Source organism: Molothrus aeneus, unplaced genomic scaffold (genome assembly GCF_037042795.1).
Source record: "Molothrus aeneus isolate 106 unplaced genomic scaffold, BPBGC_Maene_1.0 scaffold_30, whole genome shotgun sequence".
NCBI lineage: Eukaryota > Metazoa > Chordata > Aves > Passeriformes > Icteridae > Molothrus > Molothrus aeneus.
This window is the reverse complement of record NW_027098964.1, coordinates 4,835,460-4,858,486: the sequence shown is the minus strand read 5'-3', so window position 1 is coordinate 4,858,486 and position 23,027 is coordinate 4,835,460. Positions and strand designations below refer to the sequence as shown.

The 23,027-nt window shown below is 47.9% G+C and overlaps 2 protein-coding genes across 2 annotated transcripts; both read right to left on the bottom strand.

Moving 5' to 3' along the window:
- Positions 1-1,569: 1,569 nt before the first annotated feature.
- PGLS (6-phosphogluconolactonase) lies at positions 1,570-11,755 on the bottom strand. Its single transcript, XM_066570502.1, has 5 exons — positions 11,478-11,755; positions 9,683-9,787; positions 7,689-7,790; positions 5,816-5,956; positions 1,570-4,008 (listed from the first exon to the last, which is right to left on the bottom strand). The coding sequence occupies exons 1-5, from the start codon at positions 11,745-11,747 to the stop codon at positions 3,859-3,861; spliced, it is 768 nt and encodes a 255-aa protein (XP_066426599.1). The 5' UTR covers positions 11,748-11,755; the 3' UTR covers positions 1,570-3,858.
- Positions 11,756-13,059: 1,304 nt separating this feature from the next.
- On the bottom strand, positions 13,060-22,718 carry DSN1 (DSN1 component of MIS12 kinetochore complex). The gene is given in 12 exon segments (XM_066570473.1): positions 13,060-13,171; positions 13,259-13,346; positions 13,445-13,583; positions 15,186-15,257; positions 16,074-16,133; positions 16,842-16,929; positions 19,202-19,274; positions 20,245-20,318; positions 21,208-21,417; positions 22,430-22,475; positions 22,558-22,676; positions 22,679-22,718. Coding segments are annotated over 12 exon segments (1,101 nt in total). The 3' UTR covers positions 13,060-13,079.
- Between the last annotated feature and the right edge of the window lie 309 nt (positions 22,719-23,027).

Here is a 23,027-nt window from a genome sequence, read left to right as displayed (position 1 = left end):
TATGGCGTTCAGCCACGCCTACAAAGCCATATATGGGTCTGTGGGAGATGGGAGACCACGCCCATTTTGTGACCATATATGGCAGTGAGTGGTTGGCCACGCCCCCTGCTCCCCTCAGAGATTCCCTGTGGAAAATTTCATTTTCCGAGGATTTTTAACTCCGAATTTTCCCATTTTTGAAAAGGGTTTTAGCAGCAAAATTGCAAGGGGGAGCAAGGGGAAAAATGAGGGGGGAAAATGAGGGGGAAAATGGCGAAAAAAGGGGAAAAAGGGGGGAAAAGGGGGGAAAAAAGGGAGGGAAATGGGAATAAAGGGGGGAAAGGAAGAAAAAGGGGAAAGAAGGGAAAGAAATGGGAATTAAGGAGAAAAAATTGGGAAAATGGAAATAAATGGGAATCAAGGGGAAAAAAGGGGGAAAATGGGATAAAATAGGAGAAAAAAGGGGAAATAAGGGAAAGAAATGGGGATAAAGAAAGGAAAATGGATATAAATGGAAATAAATGGGAATCAATGGGGGAAAAGGGGGGAAAATGGGAAAAAAGTTGGGAAAAAAGGGGGAAAAAGTGAAAATAAAGGAAAGAAATGGGAATTAAGGAGGAAAAAATGAGGAAAATGGAAATAAATGGGAATCAAGGGGGGAAAGGGGAAAAATGGGGGAAAAAAGGGGAGAAAAAAGGGAAAATAAGGAAAAGCAATGGGAATGAAGGAGGAGAATGGGATAAAAGGGGAATCAAGGGGAGAAAAGGGAAAAAAAGGAGGGGAAAAAAGAGGAAAAAATGGGAATAAAAAGGGGAAAAAGGGGAGAAAAAAGTTGAAAAAAAGGCCAAAAAAGGCCAAAAAAAGGGAGCAAAAGTGCAAAGCCAGGAATATTCAGGAGGAGGGGGATGGGCTGAGGCCGCTGGGATTTTTTGGGATTTTTTGGGGATTTTTTTTGGGCTGGAAAGGTCTGTAATGAAAGGTTCCTTTCAGAGGGAAACATTCCTGAGGGAAGGCGGCAGCGGCTGCAATTTCCTGCAGAAAAATCCCAATTTTTCATCTCTTTTTTCTCCTTTTTAGCCCTCCCAGTCCCTCCCAGTTCATCCCAGTTCCTCCCAGTTCAAATTCCCAATTTTTCCATGAATAAAGATGGAAAAATTCCCCATTTCTGCTCCCAAACAGACCCAAAATTTGCTTTTTTCAGCCCTTTTTTTGGCTCCAAATTGACCCAAAATTTCCTTTTTTCAGTCCAATTTTCCTCCTTTTTATCCCTCCCATATCCTCCCAGTTCATCCCAGTTCATCCCAGTCCAAATTCCCACTTTTCCCATGGAAAAAGAAGGAAAATTTCCCCATTTCTGCTCCCAAATTGACCCAAAATTTGCTTTTTTTCAGCCCATTTTTCTCCTTTTTATCCCTCCCAGTCCCTCCCAGTCCAAATTCCCAATTTTCCCATGGATAAAGAAGGAAAATTTTCCTTTTTTTGGCTCCAAATTGACCCAAAATTTGCTTTTTTCAGCCCATTTTTCCTCCTTTTTATCCCTCCCAGTTCATCCCAGTTCCTCCCAGTTTATCCAAGGAATTCTCAGCCCAATTCCAGCTCAGCCGTTTATTCCACAAATAAATCAAAATATAAAGCTCCTAAACCTCCAAAATCCCAATTTTTTGGCCCATTTTGGTCCCATTTTTCCTCTCCCAGTTGATCCCAGTTCCTGCTGGGATTCCCAGCCCCGCTCCCGATTTCAGAATTTTTGGATTTCTTTGATTTTTTGGGGTTTTTTTTTGGTTTTTTTTTGTTTTTTTCCTTGGAATTTTGAGGATTTTCTGGGAATTTTCAGCTCAGCCGAAAGCGACCCCTGGTCCCAAAAGATTCAGGGAAAAAAATCACCAAAAAAAAAAAAGAGTCCAAAAAATAAAATTAAAAGAGTCCAAAATCCCAAAAAAATTCAGTCAAAAATCCCCAAAAAAAGTCCAAAAATCCCCCCAAAACGAGCCCAAAAATTCCAAAATAAAAAGTCAAAAATAAAAAGAGTCCAGAAATTTAAAAAATCCCACAAAAAAAGAGTCCAGAAATTCCCAAAAAAAGTCCAAAAATTCCCAGAAAAAAAGTCAAAAAATCCCCAAAAAGAGTCCAAAAACCCGCAAAAATCCAGTCCAAAAATCCCTGAAAAAGACTCTAAAAATTCAAAGAAATTCCCCCAAAAAGAGTCAAAAAATCCCAAAAAAAGAATCCAAAATCCCAAAAAATTCAGTCAAAAAAACCCAAAAAATCCAGTCCAAAAATCAAAAAAATGCCCCCAAAAGAGTCCAAAAAATCCCAAAAACTTAGTCCAAAACCCCCCCGAAAAAGTCCAAAAATTATAAAAATCCCCCCCAAAAAATCCCTCAAAAGAGTCCAAAGATTCTAAAATAAAAAGTCAAAAATCCCCCCCCAAAAATGAGTCCAAAAATCCCAAAAAATTCAGTCAAAAATCTCAAAAAAAAAGTCCAAAAATCCCCCAAAAAAGTAAAAAAAATCCCCCAAAAAGTCCAAAAAATTCTCCCCCAAAAATCCAGTCAAAAATCAAAAAAATCTCCCCAAAAAAGTCCAAAAATATTTTCAAAATGAGTCCAAAAATCACCCAAAAAATCCAAAAAAATAATTTAAATAAAGAGTCCAAAAAACCCCAAAAAATTGGTCCAAAATCCCCAAAAATTCACTCAAAAATCCCAAATAAAAGAGTCCAAAAATGCCATTGGAATTCTCAATTCCTGGCACATTTTCCCCCCATAAATAATTAATTAAAACCATTAATTAATGAATTCGATTAAATAATTTCCATGGGAATTTTCACTTCCAGAACCGTTTTTCTTGGAATTCCTCAATTTTAAGGACATTTTTCCTGGAAATTCTCCATTTCAAGAACATTTTTCCACAGAATTTCTCAATTTTAAGGACATTTTTGCCTGGAATTTCTCCATTTTAGGGACATTTTTCCATAGAATTTCTTCATTTCAAGAACATTTTTCCACAGAATTAATCAGTTTTAAGGACATTTTTCCCTGGAATTCCATCATTTTAAAACCATTTTTCAATGGAATTGCTCCATTTTGAGGACATTTTTCCATGGAATTCCTCAATTTTAGGGATATTTTTAACGGGAATTTCTCCATTTTAAGGATATTTTTCCCTGGAATTTCTCCATTTTGAGGACATTTTTCCATGCAATTTCTCCATTATAAGGACATTTTTGCCTGGAATTTCTCAATTTTACGGACATTTTTCCATAGAGTTCCATCATTTTAAAACCATTTTTCAATGAGAATTTCTCCCTTTTAAGGACATTTTTCCACAGAATTATCAATTTTAAAGCCATTTTTCCCCAGAATTTCACCATTTTAAAGCCATTTTAAGGACATTTTTGCCTGGAATTTCTCAGTTTTAGGGACATTTTTCCATAGAATTTCTTCATTTCAAGGACATTTTTCCCCGGAATTCCGCCATTTTAAACCCGTTTTTACCCGGAATTCCACCATTTTAAACCCATTTCCCCAGAATTCCACCGTTTTCCAGCTGTTTTTACCTGGAATTTCACCATTTTAAACCCGTTTTTCCCCGGAATTCCGCCATTTTAAACCCATTTCCCCAGAATTTCACCATTTTAAAGCCATTTTAAGGACATTTTTGCCTGGAATTTCTCAATTTTAGGGACATTTTTCCATAGAATTTCTTCATTTTAAGGACATTTTTCCCCGGAATTCCGCCATTTTAAACCCGTTTTTCCCCGGAATTCCGCCATTTTAAACCATTTTTCCCCGGAATTCCGCCATTTTAAACCCGTTTCCCCAGGATTTCACCGTTTTCCAGCCGTTTTTGCCCGGAATTCCCGGCATTTCCCCCGTTTCAGGGCCCCTTTCCCGGGTCCCCGCTCAGCTCCGCCGCCGCCTCCCGGTCCAGGAGCCACCGGAGCCGCCCCGAGCGGGGCCGGAGCCGCGCGGCCGGGGCCGGGGGCAGCTCCTGCTGCTGCTGCTGCTGCTGCTGCTGCAGGATGCGCTGAAACAGAGCGGGAAACGCGGCCGTGAACCCCGGAAACGGGAGCTGAGCCCCAAAAGCGGCGATTCTAGACCCAAAAATGGCGATTTTAGCCTCAAAAATGGCGATTTTAGCCCCAAAAGTGGCGATTTTAGCCCCAAAAACGGCGATTCCAGCCCCAAAAATGGCGATTTTAGCCTCAAAAGCGGCGATTTTAGCCCCCAAAACGGCAATTTTAGCCCCAAAAGTGGCGATTTTAGACCCAAAACGGCGATTTTAGCCTCAAAAATGGCGGTTTTAGCCCCAAAAGTGGCAATTTTAGCCCCCAAAGTGGCGATTTTAGACCCAAAACGGCGATTTTAGCCTCAAAAATGGCGGTTTTAGCCCCAAAAGTGGCAATTTTAGCCCCCAAAATGGCGATTTTAGACCCAAAACGGCGATTTTAGCCTCAAAAATGGCGATTTTAGCCTCAAAAATGGCGATTTTAGCCCCAAAAACGGCGATTTTAGCCTCAAAAATGGCAGTTTTAGGCCCAAAACCAGCGATTTTAGCCCCAAAAATAATGATTTTAGGCTCAAAAATGGCCCAAAAATGGCGGGTTTAGCCCCCAAACACGGCAATTTTAGCCCCCAAAATGGCGATTTTAGCTCCCAAAATGGCAATTTTAGCCCCAAAAGTGGCGATTTTAGCCCCAAAAGTGACGATTTTAACCTCAAAAACGGCGATTTTAGCCCCCAAACACAGCGATTTTAGCCCCAAATCCGTCGATTTTTACACCAAACCCGGCAATTTTAGCCTCAAAAATGGCGATTTCAGCCCCCAAAATGGGGAAAATGAGCCCCAACCATAGAGAGTTCAGCCTCCCAAAAACTGAGAGTTTAACGTGGGAGTTGAACCCCAAAAATGGGGAAATTAAGCCCAAAACGAATTGACCCCAAAAATCTGAAAATTTGAGCTCAAAATCCCCAAAAAGAACTGCAAAAATCTGGGATTTAACCCCCAAAAATTCCGGATTTAACCGCCCAAAAAAACGGATTACACCCCAAAAATCTCGGATTTCAGCCCAAAAATTTGTGATTTTGCCCAAAATTTCGGGATTTGAGCCCAAACCTTGATCACGGGGGCCTTGGAGGCGCCGGTGGCCACAACCAGCAGGGATTGGGCAGCGTTGAGAAATGGGAATGAACCCCAAAAATCTGGGAATTAACCCCAAAAATCTGGGATTTCACCTCAAAAATCAGGGAATTGACCCCAAATTCCCAGGAATTAACCCCAAAAACCTGAACATTTGAGCTCAAAATCCCCAGAAAGAACTCCAAAAATCTGGGATTTAACCCCCAAAATCATCGATTTAACCCCCAAAAAAAACCGGATTTCACCCCCAAAATTTGTGATTTCACCCCCCAAAATTGCAGATTTTGCCCAAAATTTCAGGATTTGAGCCCAAACCTTGATCACGGGGGCCTTGGAGGCGCCGGTGGCCACAACCAGCAGGGATTGGGCGGTGTTGAGAAATGGGAATGAACCCCAAAAATCTGGGAATTAACCCCAAAAATCTGGGAATTAACCCCAAAAATCTGGGATTTAACCCCAAAATTCCAGGAATTAACCCCAAAAATCTGGGATTTCACCTCAAAAATCTTGGAATTGACCCCAAATTCCCAGGAATTAACCCCAAAAACCTGAAAATTTGAGCTCAAAATCCCCAGAAAGAACTCCAAAAATCTGGGATTTCACCCCCAAAATTACGGATTTAACCCCAAAAAATCCCAGATTTCAGCCCAAAAATTTGTGATTTTGCCCAAAATTTCGGGATTTGAGCCCAAACCTTGATCACGGGGGCCTTGGAGGCGCCCATGGCCACGACCAGCAGGGATTGGGCGGCGTTGAGCAGCGGCAGCGTCATCGTCACCCGCTGGGGAGGCGGCTTGGGAGAGTCCTCCAGGAAGGAAACGAGGGAATCCTGCTCCTGGAAATGGGGCAAAAAACGGGGAAATTGGGAAAAATCCCGGGGGAAAGCATGGGGGGAAAACCAGGGGAAAAGAGCACGAAAAATTGGGGAAATAATGGGAAATAACGGGGAAAATACAGGAGAAAATAATGGGGGAAATGGGGAAAATAATGGGAAAATAATGGGGAAAATAATGGGGAAAATAATAGAAAAAAATTGGGAAAATAACGGGGAAAATCAGGGGAAAATAATGGGGGAAATGGGGAAAATAATGGGAGGAATTATAGGAAAATAATGGGGAAAATAATGGGGAAAATAATGGGAGAAATGATATGAAAATAATGGGGAAAATAACGAGAAAAATAATGGGAAAATAGCACCAAAAAATGGGGAAAATAATGGGGGAAAATAGAGGAGAAAATAATGGGAAAATAATGGGGAAAATAATGGGGAAAATAATAGAAAAAAATTGGGAAAATAGCACAAAAAATGGGGAAAATAACGGGGAAAATCAGGGGAAAATAATGGGGAAAATAGCACAAAAAATGGGGAAAATAATGGGAAAATAATGGGAAAATAATGGGAAAGGAGGAACCCCTGGGGAGGGGCTTGGGAGAGTCCTCCAGGAAGGAAACGAGGGAATTCTGCTCCTGGAAATGGGGCAAAAAACGGGGAAATTGGGAAAAATCCCGGGGGAAAGAATGGGGGAAATAATGGGGGAAATAATGGGGAAAATGGGGGAAATACAGGAGAAAATAATGGGGGAAATGGGGAAAATAATGGGAAAATAATGGGGGAAATACAGGAGAAAATAATGGGGGAAATGGGGAAAATAATGGGAGGAATTATAGGAAAATAATGGGAAAATAATGGGGAAATAATGGGGAAAATGGGGGAAATAATGGGAAAATAATGGGAAAAGTAATGAGAAAAATGGGAAAAATAATGGGGAAAATAATGAGAAAAATGGGAACAATAATGGGGAAAATAATGGGAAAAATAGGAAAAATAACAGGAAAAATGGGGAAAATGATGGGAAAAATGGGGAAAATAATGGGGAAAAAGGGAAAATACCAGGAAAAGTGGGAGAAAGGGAGGGGACTGGTAGAGAATTCCCAGAATTTCAGGAATTCCCAGATTTCAGGAATTTCCGGAATTTCAGGAATTCCCCGAATTTCAGGAACTCCCAGAATTTCAGGAACTCCTGGAATTCCCAGAATTCCCGGAATTTCCAGAATTTTCTGGGAATTCCCAGAATTCCCGGAATTTCGGAAACTCCCAGAATGTCAGGAATTCTCAGAATTTCAGGAATTCCCAGCATTTCAGGAACTCCCGGCATTCCCAGAATTTCAGGAATTCCCAGAATTCCTGGCAATTCAGGCATTCCCAGCATTTCTGGAATTCCCAGAATTTCAGGAATTCCCGGAATTTCAGGCATTCCCAGCATTTCAGGAACTCCCGGCATTCCCAGCATTCCCGGTTTTTCAGGAACTCCCGGAATTTCAGGAATTCCCGGCATTCCCGGCATTTCAGGAACTCCCAGCATTCCCAGAATTCCTGGTTTTTCAGGAACTCCCAGAATTCCCAGGTTTTCAGGCATTCCCAGCATTTCAGGAATTCCCAGCATTTCAGGAACTCCCAGAATTTCGGGAATTCCCTGAATTTCTGGCATTCCCGGCATTCCCAGCATTCCCGGTTTTTCAGGAACTCCCGGAATTTGAGGAATTCCCCCGGCGGGGGCGGGGCTGACCTGGAGCAGGGCGTGGCCCGGGAACAGCGAGGCCGTGTGACCGTCAGGGCCCACCCCCAGCAGCAGCGCGTCAAAACGGGGCGGGGCCTGGCCTGGGAACGCCTGCGGGGACAGCATGGACCAGTATAAACCAGTATGGACCAGTATAGATCAGTATAGATCAGCATAAACCAGTATGGAGCAGTATGGACCAGTATAAACCAGTATGGACCAGTACGGGTCAATATGGAGCAGTAGGGAGCAGTTCAGACCAGTTCAGACCAGTATGGACCAGTTCGGACCAGTATGGACCAGTATGGATCAATACTGATCTATATAAACCAGTATGGATCAATATGGATTGGTATGGACCAGTTCAGACCAGTATGGACCAGTACGGACCAGTTCAGATCATTATGGAGCAGTATGGGTCAATATGGACCAGTATGGACCAGTTCAGACCAGTATGAACCAGTATGGACCAGTACAGATTGATATGAATCAGTATGGACCAGAACAGACGAGTATGGACCAGTTCAGACCAGTACAAACCAGTATGGAGCAATACGGATCAATATGGATTAGTAGAGACCAGTACGGACCAGTATGGATCGATACAAACCAGTAGAGACCAGTATGGATCAGTATGGATTGATATGGACCAGTATGGACCAGTACGGACCAGTACGGACCGGTACGGACCAATATGGACCAGTTCAAATCAGCATAAACCAGTACGGACCAGTACGGACCAATATGGACCAGTTCAAATCAGCATAAACCAGTACGGACCAGTACGGACCAGTATGGATCGATACAAACCAGTAGAGACCAGTACGGACCAGTATGGATTGGTATGGACCAGTATGGACCAGTTCAAATCAGCATAAACCACTATGGACCAGTATGGAGCAGTTTGGGTCAATATGGACCATTATGGACCGGTACGGACCAGTTCAGACCAGTACAGACCAGTATGGAGTCGTACAGACCGGTACGGACCAGTTCAGATGAGTATGGACCAGTATGGACCAGTATGGAGCAGGGACTGATCCCAGTATCCCCCAATCCCCCCCCAGCATTCCCAGTCCCTCCCAGTGCCCATTCCCAGTCCCATTCCCAGTCCCATTCCCAGTGCTCCCAGTCCCATTCCCAGTTCCCTCCCAGTGCTCCCAGTGCCCATTCCCAGTCCCATTCCCAGTGCTCCCAGTGCTCCCAGTCCCATTCCCAGTTCCCTCCCAGTGCTCCCAGTGCCCATTCCCAGTCCCATTCCCAGTGCTCCCAGTCCATTCCCAGTTGCTCCCAGTGCTCCCAGTCCATTCCCAGTCCATTCCCAGTCCCACTCCCAGTGCTCCCAGTGCTCCCAGTCCATTCCCAGTCCCACTCCCAGTGCTCCCAGTCCACTCCCAGTGCTCCCAGTCCACTCCCAGTGCCCATTCCCAGTCCCATTCCCAGTGCTCCCAGTCCATTCCCAGTGCCCATTCCCAGTCCCATTCCCAGTGCTCCCAGTCCATTCCCAGTCCCTCCCAGTCCCTCCCAGTGCTCCCAGTCCCATTCCCAGTTCCCTCCCAGTGCTCCCAGTCCATTCCCAGTGCCCATTCCCAGTCCCACTCCCAGTGCTCCCAGTCCCACTCCCAGTGCTCCCAGTCCCTCCCAGTTTGCCCAGTCTCCATTCCCAGTCCCTCCCAGTGCCCATTCCCAGTGCTCCCAGTCCATTCCCAGTTGCTCCCAGTGCTCCCAGTCCATTCCCAGTCCATTCCCAGTTGCTCCCAGTCCATTCCCAGTCCATTCCCAGTCCCACTCCCAGTGCTCCCAGTGCTCCCAGTCCATTCCCAGTCCCACTCCCAGTGCTCCCAGTCCATTCCTAGTTGCTCCCAGTCCATTCCCAGTCCATTCCCAGTTGCTCCCAGTGCTCCCAGTCCATTCCCAGTTGCTCCCAGTCCATTCCCAGTCCATTCCCAGTTGCTCCCAGTCCATTCCCAGTTGCTCCCAGTCCCTCCCAGTATCCCCAGTACCTTCCTGAGCTGCTCCTCGTAGTCCCGGGCGGCCTCGGCCGGGCCCAGCTCGGAACGGACCCAGAGCACCTGGGGGGGGGCATCAAACTGGGACAGGAGCTGGGCCTGAAGGGGTTAAACTGGTTAAACTGGACAAACTGGGACAGCAGCTGGGCCTGAAGGGGTTAAACTGGGTAAACTGGGCAAACTGGGACAGCAGCTGGGCCTGAAGGGGTTAAACTGGGAAGGGTTAAACTGGGAGGACTGGGAAGGGTTAAACTGGTTGAACTGGGAGCACTGGGACAGCAGCTGGGGGCCGGGGAGTCAAACTGGGAATGGGTTAAAAATGTTACTGGGAAGGACTGGGGGGAACTGGGCCAAACTGGGAGGAGCTGGGAAAAGCTGAAGGGAGTCAGGAGCCAAACTGGGCCAAACTGGGAGGGACTGGGAGGAGCTGAGGGGAGTCAGGGGAGACTGAGAGGAAAATGGGAAAACTGGGCCAGACTGGAAGGGACTGGGCCAAACTGGGCCAGACTGGGAGGGACTGGGCCAGACTGGGCCAGACTGGGAGGGACTGGGCCAGACTGGGCCAGACTGGGAGGAGCTGAGGGGAATCAAGAGGGACTGGGAAGGGACTGGGGGAACTGAGGGGGGAACTGGGCCAAACTGGGAGGAACTGGGAGCACTGGGAGGCACTGAGAGAGACTGGGAGGGAAATGGGAGGAACTGGGCCAAACTGGGAGGAACTGGGAGGGACTGGGAGGCACTGAGAGAGACTGGGAGGGAAATGGGGGGACTGAGGGGGGAACTGGGCCAGACTGGGCCAAACTGGGAGGGACTGGGAGGGATTGGCCCATACTGGGAGGGACTGGGAAGAGCTGAGAGGAGTCAGGGGAGACTGGGATGGAAATGGGGGGAACTGGGTCATACTGGGCCAGACTGGGAGGGACTGGGAGCACTGGGAGGAACTGAGGGGGGTCAGGAGAGACTGAGGGAACTGGGGGGAACTGGGCCAAACTGGGAGGGACTGGGAGAAGATGGGAGGCGTTGAGGGGAGCGAGGAGGGACCAGGAGGGAAATGGGAGGAACTGATGGGGATACTGGGCCAGACTGGGCTGAACTGGGCCAAACTGGGAGGAGCTGAGGGGAGTCAGGAGCGACTGAGAAGGGATTGAGGGGAACTGGGCCAGACTGGGCCAAACTGGGAGGCACTGGGAGCACTGGGAGGGACTGGGAGGAGCTGAGGAGACACTGAGAGGGACATGGGGGGACTGAGGGGGGAACTGGGCCAGACTGGGAGGGATTGGGCCAAACTGGGCCAAACTGGGAGGGATTGGGCCAAACTGGGAGGGACTGGGAGGAGCTGAGGGGAGTCAGGAGGAACCGGGAGGGGATTGAGGGGAACTGGGCCAAACTGGGAGTAACTGGGCCAGATTGGGAGGAGCTGAGGGGAGTCAGGAGCGACATGAGGACACTGAGGGGGGAACTGGGCCAAACTGGGAGGGACTGGGAGCACTGGAAGGAACTGGGAGCACTGGGAAAAGCTGAGGGGAGTCAGGAGAGAGCGGGAGGGGAATGAGGGGAACTGGGCCAGACTGGGAGGGATTGGGCCAAACTGGGAGCACTGGGAGGAGCTGAGGGGAGTCAGGTGGGACCGGGAGGGGATTGAGGGGAACTGGGCCAGACTGGGACGGACTGGGAGCACTGGAAGGAACTGGGAGCACTGGGAAAAGCTGAGGGGAGTCAGGAGAGAGCGGGAGGGCCAAACTGGGAGGGACTGGCAGAGCCCCGGAGCCCCTGGCGGAGCCGCGCTCACCCGGTAGGCGCCGCCGGTGCTCTCGGGGTGCTCGGGCGGCACCAGGCGCTCATCGCAGAACGCCACGAGCCAGCGGCTCGGATCGGAACCGGGCACAGCCCTGAGGGCGGGCGGCAGCTCCCGCGCCAGCAGCGGCACCATCGAGCCCCCGGACAGCCCCAGCGTGAAGCGGCCGCTGCTCGCCACCGCCTCGGCCGCCGCCTCCGCCACCAACCGCGCCAGGGCCGCGCCGAGCTCGCTTTGGGACGGGAACACCGACACGGCCGCCATGATGGCGGCGCCGGGGAGGGAGGAGGAATGAGGAGGAAGTGACGTCAGCAGCGCGACGCGTTGCTGAGCGACCAGCGCAGGGAGTTGCGTCAGAGCGCGACGCGTTGCTTAGCAACGCGCGGCCTAACGCGGCCTAGTGAAGCCTCGGCCTCGCGTGGCGGCGCCGCCCAGAGGAGCGCGGTTCCCTCGCTGCCCTTCTCCCGCTTCAACCCCACACAAACCTCCCTCGCTGTTCCCCCGAGCCCCGCAGCACAGCACGCGGCACAGTCGCTGGGTTTGAATGGCCTCGCGGTCAGGCACAACCAAACGGAGCGAATCGGGTTAAAAACGGCCCGAATGGGTTAATTGCAATAAATATGTCCGTGCTGGCACAAAGGAGTCCCTAGAGGGGTTAATTAGGCACGAATTCGTCGTTAATTAACGCTGTCGGAGTTAATTAGCACCTGTGAGGGCGAGTCCCGCTTTTCCTTGGAATTCCGCTGTTTTCCCTCAGAAAAAAAAGTCACAATTTTCCTGGAAATTCCTGGGAATTCTGCTGGGTTCCTCCTTCCTCGGGAACACCGCTGTTCTACAGTCAAATCTCGTTTTTATCCTCCAAATCCCTCAGTTTTCCTGGGAATTCTGCGGTTTTCCAGGAAATCCTACCATTTTTCCTGGCAATTGTGTTGTTTTAGAAGAAATCCCTCCATTTTTCCTGGGCATTTCTGCTATTTTCCACTGTTTTCCCAAGGAATTTCGCTGTTTTATAGGAATTTCTGCTGTTTTCCAGGAAATCCAGGGGGGTTCCCAACAGCATTTTTGAGGTTTTGGGATCCCAGGGAGGTTTCTCAGCACGATTTTCAGCTTTTCAATGGGATTTTCAGGTTTTTCAGCAGAATTTTCAGGTTTTTTGGGATCCCTGGAGTTTTCCTGTGCTCAGAACCCAGATTTCCCATAGCAGAGCCGTTTGTGCATCTCCCATTCTGGGGAATTTTTGATTTTTTTGGGATCCCTGGAGTTTTTCTGGGGCCCCAAAATCCCGGGACCCCCAAACCAAAACCCCCCCAAATCCCGGGACCCCCAAACCCAAAACCCCAAAATCCCTTATCAATCATTTTGATTGACGCAAACGAGGGCCAATCAGAACAAAGTACCGCCCAAACCCGGAAGAAAAACACCTCAGGAAGGGTCTCACCCCCTCCGCTCTTTGATTGGCTGATCCCTCTGATTGACACCCCCAGCAACCAATCACCGCCGCGCACCCCCAAACCCGGAAGCGCCGACGTAAAGCCCAAAACCCGGGAACATTTTGAGGCAAAACCGAGAAATTTTGGGATTTTCCTTTTTTTATTTTCATTCCCTCTCCTCGGGCAGCGCCTTCTGGGGCCTCTTCTGCAGCAACTTCCGCGCTGGGGATCCCTGCAGCCTCCGGAACGCTCTGGAAGCTGCAAAAAAAAACCCCAAAAATTTCCCGCCCAAAATTTCCAGGATTTTGGGCAATTTTGGGCGAATTTTTGGGGTTTTTTTCTCACCCAGCTGCTCCGAGAGGCCGCTGAGGAAGCTCTTGCTCTGCTGGTGGAATTCCAGCACCATTTTCCCGGCTTGTTGTGCCTCATCCACCTGGGAAAAACCCAAAAATTCCGCAAAAAATCCCCAAAAACTGGGGGGAAATTGGGGGATTTTGCCGAAATTGGGGTTTTTCGCCGCAGAATTCTGACCAGGAGGCGGAGCTGGTGCAGGGCCGGGCGCTGCTGGGCCAGGACGGAGCCGTAGTCGGGTCTGGGGCCCGCGAGGGGGGAGGGGAGAGCGGGGGGAGGGGCAAAGGGGGCGGGGCCAGAGCGGAGCTGCTGCAGGAACCTGGGGGGAAATGGGGGAAAAAATGGGGATTTTGGGCAAAATGGGGATTTGGGGGGAAATGGGGGAAAATGGGGGAAAAAATGGGGATTTGGGAAAAATGGAGATTTGGGGGGAAATGGGGAAAATGGGGGAAAAATGGGGATTTGGGGGGAAATGGGGAAAATGGGGGAAATGGGGATTTGGGAAAAATGGGGGAAAATGGGGGAAAATGGGGATTTGGGAAAAATGGGGGGAAATGGGGGAAAAAATGGGGATTTTGGGCAAAATGGGGATTTGGGGGAAATGGGGGAAAATGGGGATTTGGGGGGAAATGGGGATTTGGGGGAAATGGGGAAAATGGGGGAAAAAATGGGGATTTGGGGGGAAATGGGGAAAATGGGGGAAAAATGGGGATTTGGGGGGAAATGGGGAAAATGGGGGAAATGGGGATTTGGGGCAAAATGGGGATTTGGGGGGAAATGGGGATTTGGGGGGAAATGGGAGAAAATGGGGGAAAATGGGGATTTGGGAAAAATGGGGGAAAATGGGGATTTTGGGGATTTGGGAAAAATGGGGATTTAGGGAAAAAATGGGGGAAAATGGGGATTTGGGAAAATGGGGAAAAAAATGGGGAAAAATGGGGATTTGGGGCAAAATGGGGAAAAATGGGGAAAATGAGGATTTGGGAAAAATGGGGGGAAAATGGGGGAAAATGGGGATTTGGGAAAAATGGGGAAAATGGGGATTTTGGGCAAAATGGGGATTTGGGGGAAATGGGGGAAAATGGAGAAAAATTGGGATTTTGAGGGAAATGGGGATTTTAGGGGATTTGGGGGGAAAATGGGGGTTTGGGGATAAATTTGGGGATTTTGGGGATAAATTTGGGGATTTTGGGGATAAATTTGGGGATTTTGGGATTTGAGGTGGGAATTTTGGGAATAAAAGTGGGGAATTTTGGGATAAAATGGGGAATTTTGGGGATGAATGTGGGAATTTTGGGGGCTCAAAGGGGGAATTTGGGAATTTGAGGTGGGAAATGTGGGAATTTTGGGGGTAAATTTGGGGATTTTGGGGGTAAATTTGGGAATTTTGGGGGTCACTGTGGGATTTTGGGGAGCAATGTGGGAATTTTGGGGTTCAAAGGGGGAATTTGGGGTTCAACGGGGGAAATTTGGGGTTCAAAAGGGGAATTTTGGGGTTAAAAAGGGGAATTTGGGGTTAAGAAGGGGAAATTTGGGGACCAATGTGTGAATTTTGGGATTAAAGGGGGAATTTTGGGGTTAAAAGGGGGGAAATTTGGGGCTCCCTTTAGGGTTTTGGGGTTAAGAAGGGGAATTTTGGGGTTCAAAGGGGAATTTTGGGGCTCCCTGTGGGATTTTGGGGACAAATGTGGGAATTTTGGTGTTAAAGGGGGGAATTTTGGGGTTCAAAAGGGGAATTTGGGGTTAAAGGGGGAATTTGGGGTTAAAGGGGGAATTTTGGGGTTCAAAAGGGGAATTTTGGGGACCAATGTGGAATTTTGGGGTTCAAAAGGGGAATTTTGGGTTCAAGAGGGGATTTTGGGGTTCAAGAGGGGATTTTGGGGTCCAAGAGGGGAATTTGGGGCTCCCTGGGCCCCCTCACCCCGAGGCCTCCTGGTTGCGCTCCCGGTGCTGCTGCAGGAGCCGATCCCAGGCCTGGAGCTCCCCCGAGAGACTGCGGGGACAGACGGACAGACGGACAGGGGGACAGGGGGACAGGGACAGGGGGACAGAGGGACAGGGGGACAGGGGGACAGGGGGACACGGGGACAGAGGGACACGGGGACAAAGGGACAGGGGGACAGGGGGACAGACGGACAGGGGGACAGAGGGACAGAGGGACAGGGGGACAGAGGGACAGGGACAGAGGGACAGGGGGACAGAGGGACAGGGACAGGGGGACAGAGGGACAGAGGGACAGGGGGACAGGGGGACAGGGACAGAGGGACAGAGGGACACGGGGACAAAGGGACAGGGGGACAGAGGGACAGGGGGACAGGGACAGAGGGACAGAGGGACAGGTGTGTCCCAGGTGTCCCCAATGTCCCCAGGTGTGTCCCCCACGTGTCCTAGGTGTGTCCCAGCTGTCCCCAAGGTGTCCCCAGGTGAGTCCCAGGTGTCCCCCAGGTGTCCCCAAGGTATCCCCAATGTCCCCAAGGTGTCCCCAGATGTCCCAGGCGTCCCCAATGTGTCCTTAGGGATGTCCCCAGGTGTGTCCCAGGTGTCCCCAAGGGTCCCATGTGTGTCCCAAATGTCCCCAAGTTTGTCCCAGGTGTCCCCGAGGTGTCCCCAGGTGAGTCCCAGATGTCCCCAAGACGTCCCCAGGTGTCCCCAATGTGTCCTTAGGGGTGGCCCCAATGTCCCCAATGTCCCCAGGTGTCCCCAGGTGTCCCCCATGTCCCCAATGTCCCCAGGTGTCCCCAAGTGTCCCAGGTGTCCCCAAATGTCCCCAGGTGTCCCCAGGTGTCCCCCATGTCCCCAATGTCCCCACCTGGCCATGAGCAGCTTCACCTGCCCCACGGGTCCCTCCAGGGCCGGATCCAGGCAATCCCTGCGGGAAAGGACCCAAAATTCCCAGAAATCCCAAAATTCTGGGGCAAACCCAGAGAAAATTCCCCAAAATTCCCAATTTTTGGTTCTTTTTTCCCCATTCCAACCCCAAAATTCCCAATTTTTGGTTCTTTTTTCCCCTTTCCAAACACCAAAATTCCCAATTTTTTCCCTTTTCCAACCCCAAAATCCCCCATTTTTGGTTCTTTTTTCCCCATTCCAAACCCCAAAATTCCCAATTTTTCCCCATCCCAACCCCAAAATTCCCAATTTTTTCCCTTTCCCAACCCCAAAATTCCCAATTTTTCCCCCTTCCCAACCCCAAAATTCCCAATTTTTTCCCCTTTCCCAACCCCAAAATTCCCAATTTTTTCCCCTTTCCAACCCCAAAATTCCCCATTTTTGGTTTTTTTCCCCATTCCAACCCCAAACTTCCCAATTTTTGTTTCTTTTTTCCCCTTTCCAAACCCCAAATTTCCCCATTTTTCCCCTTTCCCAACCCCAAAATTCCCAATTTTTTCCCTATTCCAACCCCAAAATTCCCAATTTTTTCCCCATTCCAACCCCAAAATTCCCAATTTTTTCCCCATTCCAACCCCAAAATTCCCGATTTTTTTGTCTTTTTTCCCCATCCCAACCCCAAATTTCCCGATTTTCCCCCTTTTCCCCCCGAATTCCCAATTTTGGGTTTTTTTGCCCCAATCCTCACCCTGGGGCTGGTTCCAGGCAGCTCCCGAGGGTCCCGTCCTGGAGCAGCCTCTGCAGGAGCCTCTGCAGCTGCTCCGAGCCCTTCGCCGCTGGCAATGGGGGAATTCATTAATTAACAATGACCTGTTAATTGCTAATTAATTGTAGTGGGATTTAGGGGCCTCTGCAGCTGCTCCGAGCCCTGCACAGCTGGCAATGAGGGGAATTCATTAATTAACAATGACCTGTTAATTGCTAATTGATCCTAGTGGGATTTAGGGGCCTCTGCAGCTGCTCCGAGCCCTTCGCCGCTGGCAATGGGGAATTCATTAATTAACAATGACCCGTTAATTGCTAATTGATCCGACTGGGATTTAGGGATTTAGGGGCCTCTGCAGCTGCTCCGAGCCCTTCGCCGCTGGCAATGATGGGGGAATTCATTAATTAACAATGACCTGTTAATTGCTAATTGATCCTACTGGGATTTAGGGGCCTCTGCAGCTGCTCCGAGCCCTGCACAGCTGGCAATGATGGGGGAATTCATTAATTAACAATGACCTGTTAATTGCTAATTAATCCTAGTGGGATTTAGGGATTTAGGGGCCTCTGCAGCTGCTCCGAGCCCTGCACAGCTGGCAATGGGGAATTCATTAATTAACAATGACCCGTTAATTGCTAATTGATCCGACTGGGATTTAGGGATTTAGGGGCCTCTGCAGCTGCTCCGAGCCCTTCGCCGCTGGCAATGGGGGAATTCATTAATTAACAATAACCCGTTAATTGCTAATTAATCCTAGTGGGATTTAGGGGCCTCTGCAGCTGCTCCGAGCCCTGCACAGCTGGCAATGGGGAATTCATTAATTAACAACGACCCGTTAATTGCTAATTAATCCTAGTGGGATTTAGGGGCCTCTGCAGCTGCTCCGAGCCCTGCACAGCTGGCAATGGGGAATTCATTAATTAACAATGACCCGTTAATTGCTAATTAATCCTAGTGGGATTTAGGGGCCTCTGCAGCTGCTCCGAGCCCTTCACAGCTGGCAATGAGGGAATTCAGTCATTCATTAATTAAAAACCGGCCGGAATTCATTAATTAACAATAACCCATTAATTACTGATTGATCCTAGTGGGATTTAGGGGCTCAGGGGCATTTTCCCGATTGATTTGTACCCAAAATTCCCCAATTCTGGAGGAATCAGGAACCCCCAGCACCTTTTTTAATTCCCCCCAATTAATTGTTAATTAATTGTTAATTAATTATTAATTATTTATCAATTACTGGGTCGATAATTTAATAGTTCATTAATAAAATTAATTAATAATTAATAAATTATTACTAATTATTTAAAACAAATTATTAATTAGTCATTAATTAATAATTTTAATTGGCCCCAATTAATTATTTATTAATTATTAATTATTTTCCCCGATTAATTATTAATTAATCGTTAATTAATTCGATTTTTCTCCTTTTCCCGATTATTTTGTACCCAAATTCCCCAATTTTGGAGGAATCAGGAACCCCCAGGAGTTTTTCTGATTTCCCCCCCCCAATTAATAATTAATTAATTAATTAATTATCGATTACTGGGTCAATAATTGAATAGTTAATTAATAAAAATAATTAATAATTAATTATTAACAATGATTTAAAATAAATTATTAATTAATCATTAATTAATAATTTAATTGTCCCCAAATAATTATTAATCATTAAATAATTTCCCCCAATTAATTATTAATTAATCGTTATTTAATTCAAATTTTCTCCTTTTCCCGATTATTTTTTACCCAAATTCCCCAATTTTGGAGGAATCAGGAACCCCCCAGGAGCTTTTTTAATTCTTCCCCCCAAATTAATTAGTGATTAATCGTTAATTAATTATTAATTAATTGCTAATTAATTCAATTTTTTCTCATTTTCCTTTCCTGATTAATTTTTACTGAAATTCCCGAATTTTGGAAGAATCAGGAACCCCCAGGATATTTTTTAATTTCTCCACCCAATTAATTATTGATTAATTATCAATTAATTATTAATTAATTCAATTTTTTCTCATTTTCCCGATTATTTTTTACCCAAATTCCCGAATTTTGGAGGAATCAGGAACCCCCAGGATCCTTTTTGATCCCCCCCAATAATTAAATTAAAATTAATTAATAACAATTAATCATCAATTAATTCATACTAATAATTAATGATCGATTAATTATTCCTGAATTCCGCTGTTTTTTCCCCCCAAAATCCCCAATTTTGGAGCTTTTCCCCCCATTTTGGGCGTTGGAAATTTGGGGGTTTTGGGGGGGGAAATGGGAAATTTGGGGGTTTTGGGGGGGAAATGGGAAATTTGGGGGTTTTGGGGGCGATTTTGGGTCCCAACCTTGGGCAGAGAAAAGCTCGGGGTCGAATCCGGGGGAGCCCCGCAGGTCCTGCTGCAGCTGCCGGGCACAGAACTGGGGAGAAACGGGGGAAAAACAGCAGGAAATGGGAAAAATCCAAACAAAAATGGGGAAAAACGGCAGGAAATGGGAAAAATCCAAACAAAAATGGGGGAAAACGGCAGGAAATGGGAAAAATGGAACCAAAAATGGGGGAAAACGGCAGGAAATGGGAAAAATCCAAACAAAAATGGGGGAAAACGGCAGGAAATGGGAAAAATCCAAACAAAAATGGGGGAAAACGGCAGGAAATGGGAAAATTGGAACCAAAAATGGGGAAAAACGGCAGGAAATGGGAAAAATGGAACCAAAAATGGGGAAAAACGGCAGGAAATGGGAAAAATGCAACAAAAAATGGGGAAAATCCAAACAAAAATGGGGGAAAAACATCAGGAAATGGGAAAAATCTGTCAGAAAATGGGGGAAAACGGCAGGAAATGGGAAAATCCATCAAAAATGGGGGAAAACGGCAGAAAATGGGAAAAATCCAAACAAAAATGGGGAAAATGCAACCAAAAATGGGGAAAATCTGTCAGGAAATGGGGAAAATGCAACCAAAAATGGGGAAAATCCAAACAAAAATGGGGGAAAAACGTCAGGAAATGGGAAAAATCTGTCAGGAAATGGGGGGAAAACAGCAGGAAATGGGAAAATCCATCAAAAATGGGGAAAAACGTCAGGAAATGGGGAAAATGCAACTAAAAATGGGGAAAATCTGTCAGGAAATGGGAAAAATGGGGGGAAATGGGGAAAAATGGGGAAAATCCATCAGAAAATGGGGAAAATTGGATTTGATGCCGATTTTCTGGGGGTTCCAATAAAGATTTGGAGCCTAAATTCCATTTTTTGTGTGTTTGAGGAGGCGGGGAAAGGATTCCAAGGGGATTTTTTGGGGGAAAATTCCGGAATTTTGGGTGAATTCCAGGATTTTTGGGGTGAATTTCAGGATTTTTGGGGTGAATTTCAGGATTTTGGGTGAATTTACCTGGAAGCTGGAGAGGAGGAGGAGGGAGAGGCGCTGAACTTCAGGGAGCTCCAGGCTGATGGATTGGCTCAAGTCTGGCCCAAAAAGGGTTAAAAATGGTCAAATTCCCCCAAAATTCCGCTGGGATTTGGCCCAAAATTCCCCCCAAAAGCAGCTGGGAAAGGGCAGGGGGTGGGAAAAGAGGGAAAATCAAATTGGAAGAGGAAAATGGGGAAAAAGAAGGGGAAAAATGGAATTGAAAGGGAAAATTTGGGAAAAATGAAGAGGAAAATGGGGTAAAATGGAAAAAAAAAATCGAATTTAAGGTGAAGAATTGGGGGAAAATAGGGAAAAATTCAATTGAAGGGATAAGAATGGGGAAAATTGGGAAAAGGAAAAGTCACATTTAGGGGGGAAAAATGGGAAAATAAAAAGGAAAAGTTCAATTTAGGGGGAAAATGAAAAGTCCAATTTTGAGGGAAATGGGAAAAGAAAGAAGGAAAAAATCCCATTTAGAGGGAAAATGGGGAAAGAAAGAGGAAAAATGGGAAATTAAAGAGGGAAAAATCCCATTTAGGGGGAAAATGAGAAATGAAAGGGGGAAATGACATTTAGGGGGGAAATGGGGAAAGAAAGAGGGAAAAATCCCATTTAGGGAGAAAATGAGAAAAGAAAGAGGAAAAGTCCCATTTAAGGAGAAAAATAAGGAAAAGAAAGAGAGGAAAAATCACATTTAGGGGGAAAAAGGGGAAAATAAAGTGGAAAAGTCCCATTAAGGGTGGAAAATTGGAAAAAAAAAAGAGAGGAAAAAAAATCCCATTTGTGGAGAAAGCCGTGAAAAAAGAGCCCGGAGTGAGGGGAAAAAAGGGGAGAAGCTGCAAAAGCTGCACTGCCACAACCCCCCCGCGACCCCCAAGAGTGGATTTTGATGCAAAGCGCCCTAATTAAGGGTTAATGAGGTTAATGAGGTTAATGAGGCCTCACCGGTGACCTCGCGGTGCACGGGGGGCAGCGAGCGGCGGCGGCAGCGGCGCCCCTGGAGGCTGGAGCGGCGCCAGGAGCGGCGGCGGCGCTGAGGGGAGGAGGCGGCGAGCGGCGACAAACGGGGCGAATGCGGCTCCGGCCCGGGGCTGAACGGCGAGCTCGGGGCGCCCTTTCCGCTGGGAGCTTTGAAAATCGCCTCAGAGGCCGCGCCTGAGGGGAAAAGAGGAGAAATTGAAAGGTTAATAGTAAGAAAATGGTTATAAAAATGCTCCTCAGCAGCCGCTGCCGAGCCCGTGCCTGAGGGGAAGCCGAGTCTGGCTCTGAGGGGAAAAGAGGAGAAATCATTGTGGAAAACGCCAAGCACTTTTTTCCCTAATTTTGAAAGTTTAATAGTAAGAAAATGGTTATAAAAATGCTCCTCAGCAGCCGCTGCCGAGCCCGCGCCTGAGGGGAAAAGAGGAGAAATCAGCAAAAAAAAAGGGCAAAAGAGACTCGGTGATACCCGGGCTGCTCGGGGTTTCTTGATCCTTCAGAGGGTAAAAAATGTCAATCAGTTGGTTTTAAAATTTTTAAAGTTTAATAGTAATAAAATGATTTTAAAATCCCTTCATTCTCCGCTGCTGAGGCCGGGTCTGAGGGGAAAAGAAGAAAAATCAGGGCAAAAAAGGGGAAAGAGACTCGGTGATAGCCAGGCTGCTCGGGATTTCTTGATCCTTCAGAGGGTGAAAAACCCCAGTCACTTGGTTTTAAAATTTCTAAAGTTTAATAGTAATAAAGTGATTTTAAAATCCCCTCAGTGTCCGCTGCCGAGTTTGGGTGTGAGGGGAAAAGAGGAGAAATCAGCGCAAAAAAGGGGAAAAGAGACTCGGTGATACCTGGGGCTGCGCTGCCTGCTCGGGGTTTCTTGATCTATGAGAGAATATGGTTTTATCAAGGATTTCAGAGCGCTGAACGTGGCTTTTGTAGTTTTATTTATAAGCGAGAGTTCAGTCAAATCCTGGAGGTTTTGGGATTTCTCGGGAACATCCTGGAATCTACCCAACAATTCTGTGATTTTTTGGGGACTTCCAGAGCCTTAAAATCCCAAAGTTGCCCCAAAATCCTGGAATTTTCAAGGCTGAAGAAAGTCCAAAATTCCACCAAATCCAACTCCCAAGCCCCAAAATTACCCAAACCAGCCCCTCCCACCACACAGAGCTGCGATTTCTCTCCCTGCCCTTACCTGGCGCGACTCCTCCGCTCTCAGGGCTGGCTCCGCCGGGGCATCGCTGAGGGGAGAAACCATTACCAGCCTGAAACCGCGGCCACCCCGCGGCTCCCCCGGCCGGGCCGTGCCCTTCCGGCGCTCACCTCATCCTCCTGTGGCCCGGCCGAACCCCGCGGGGACGGGGCAGCGGCCGGGCCGGGGGAGCCGCCGGCTCCCGCCGCTGCCTCCGCCATAGCGGTTTCCCGCCACTCGCTTGCCCTCAGCGCTTGCGCATGCGCGGAGCCCGCTCCGGCTTCGCCGCCATCACGGAGCAGGCGCGGGGCCGTGCCTGCCCTCACAGCGGGCGCAGAGTCCGCTCCACCCTTCCCGCCCCTCACCATCTTCCCGCCCCTCACCATCTTCCCGCCCCTCACCATCTTCCCGCTCCTCACCATGTGCCCGCCCTTTTCCCATCCTTCACACTCTTCCCACCCCTCACACTCTTCTCGCCATTTTCCCACCCCTCACGATCTTCCCGCCCTTTTCCCACCCCTCACGATCTTCCCACCATTTTCCCACCCCTCACACTCTTCCCACCCTTTTCCTGCCTCTCACAGTGTTTCCTCCATTTTCC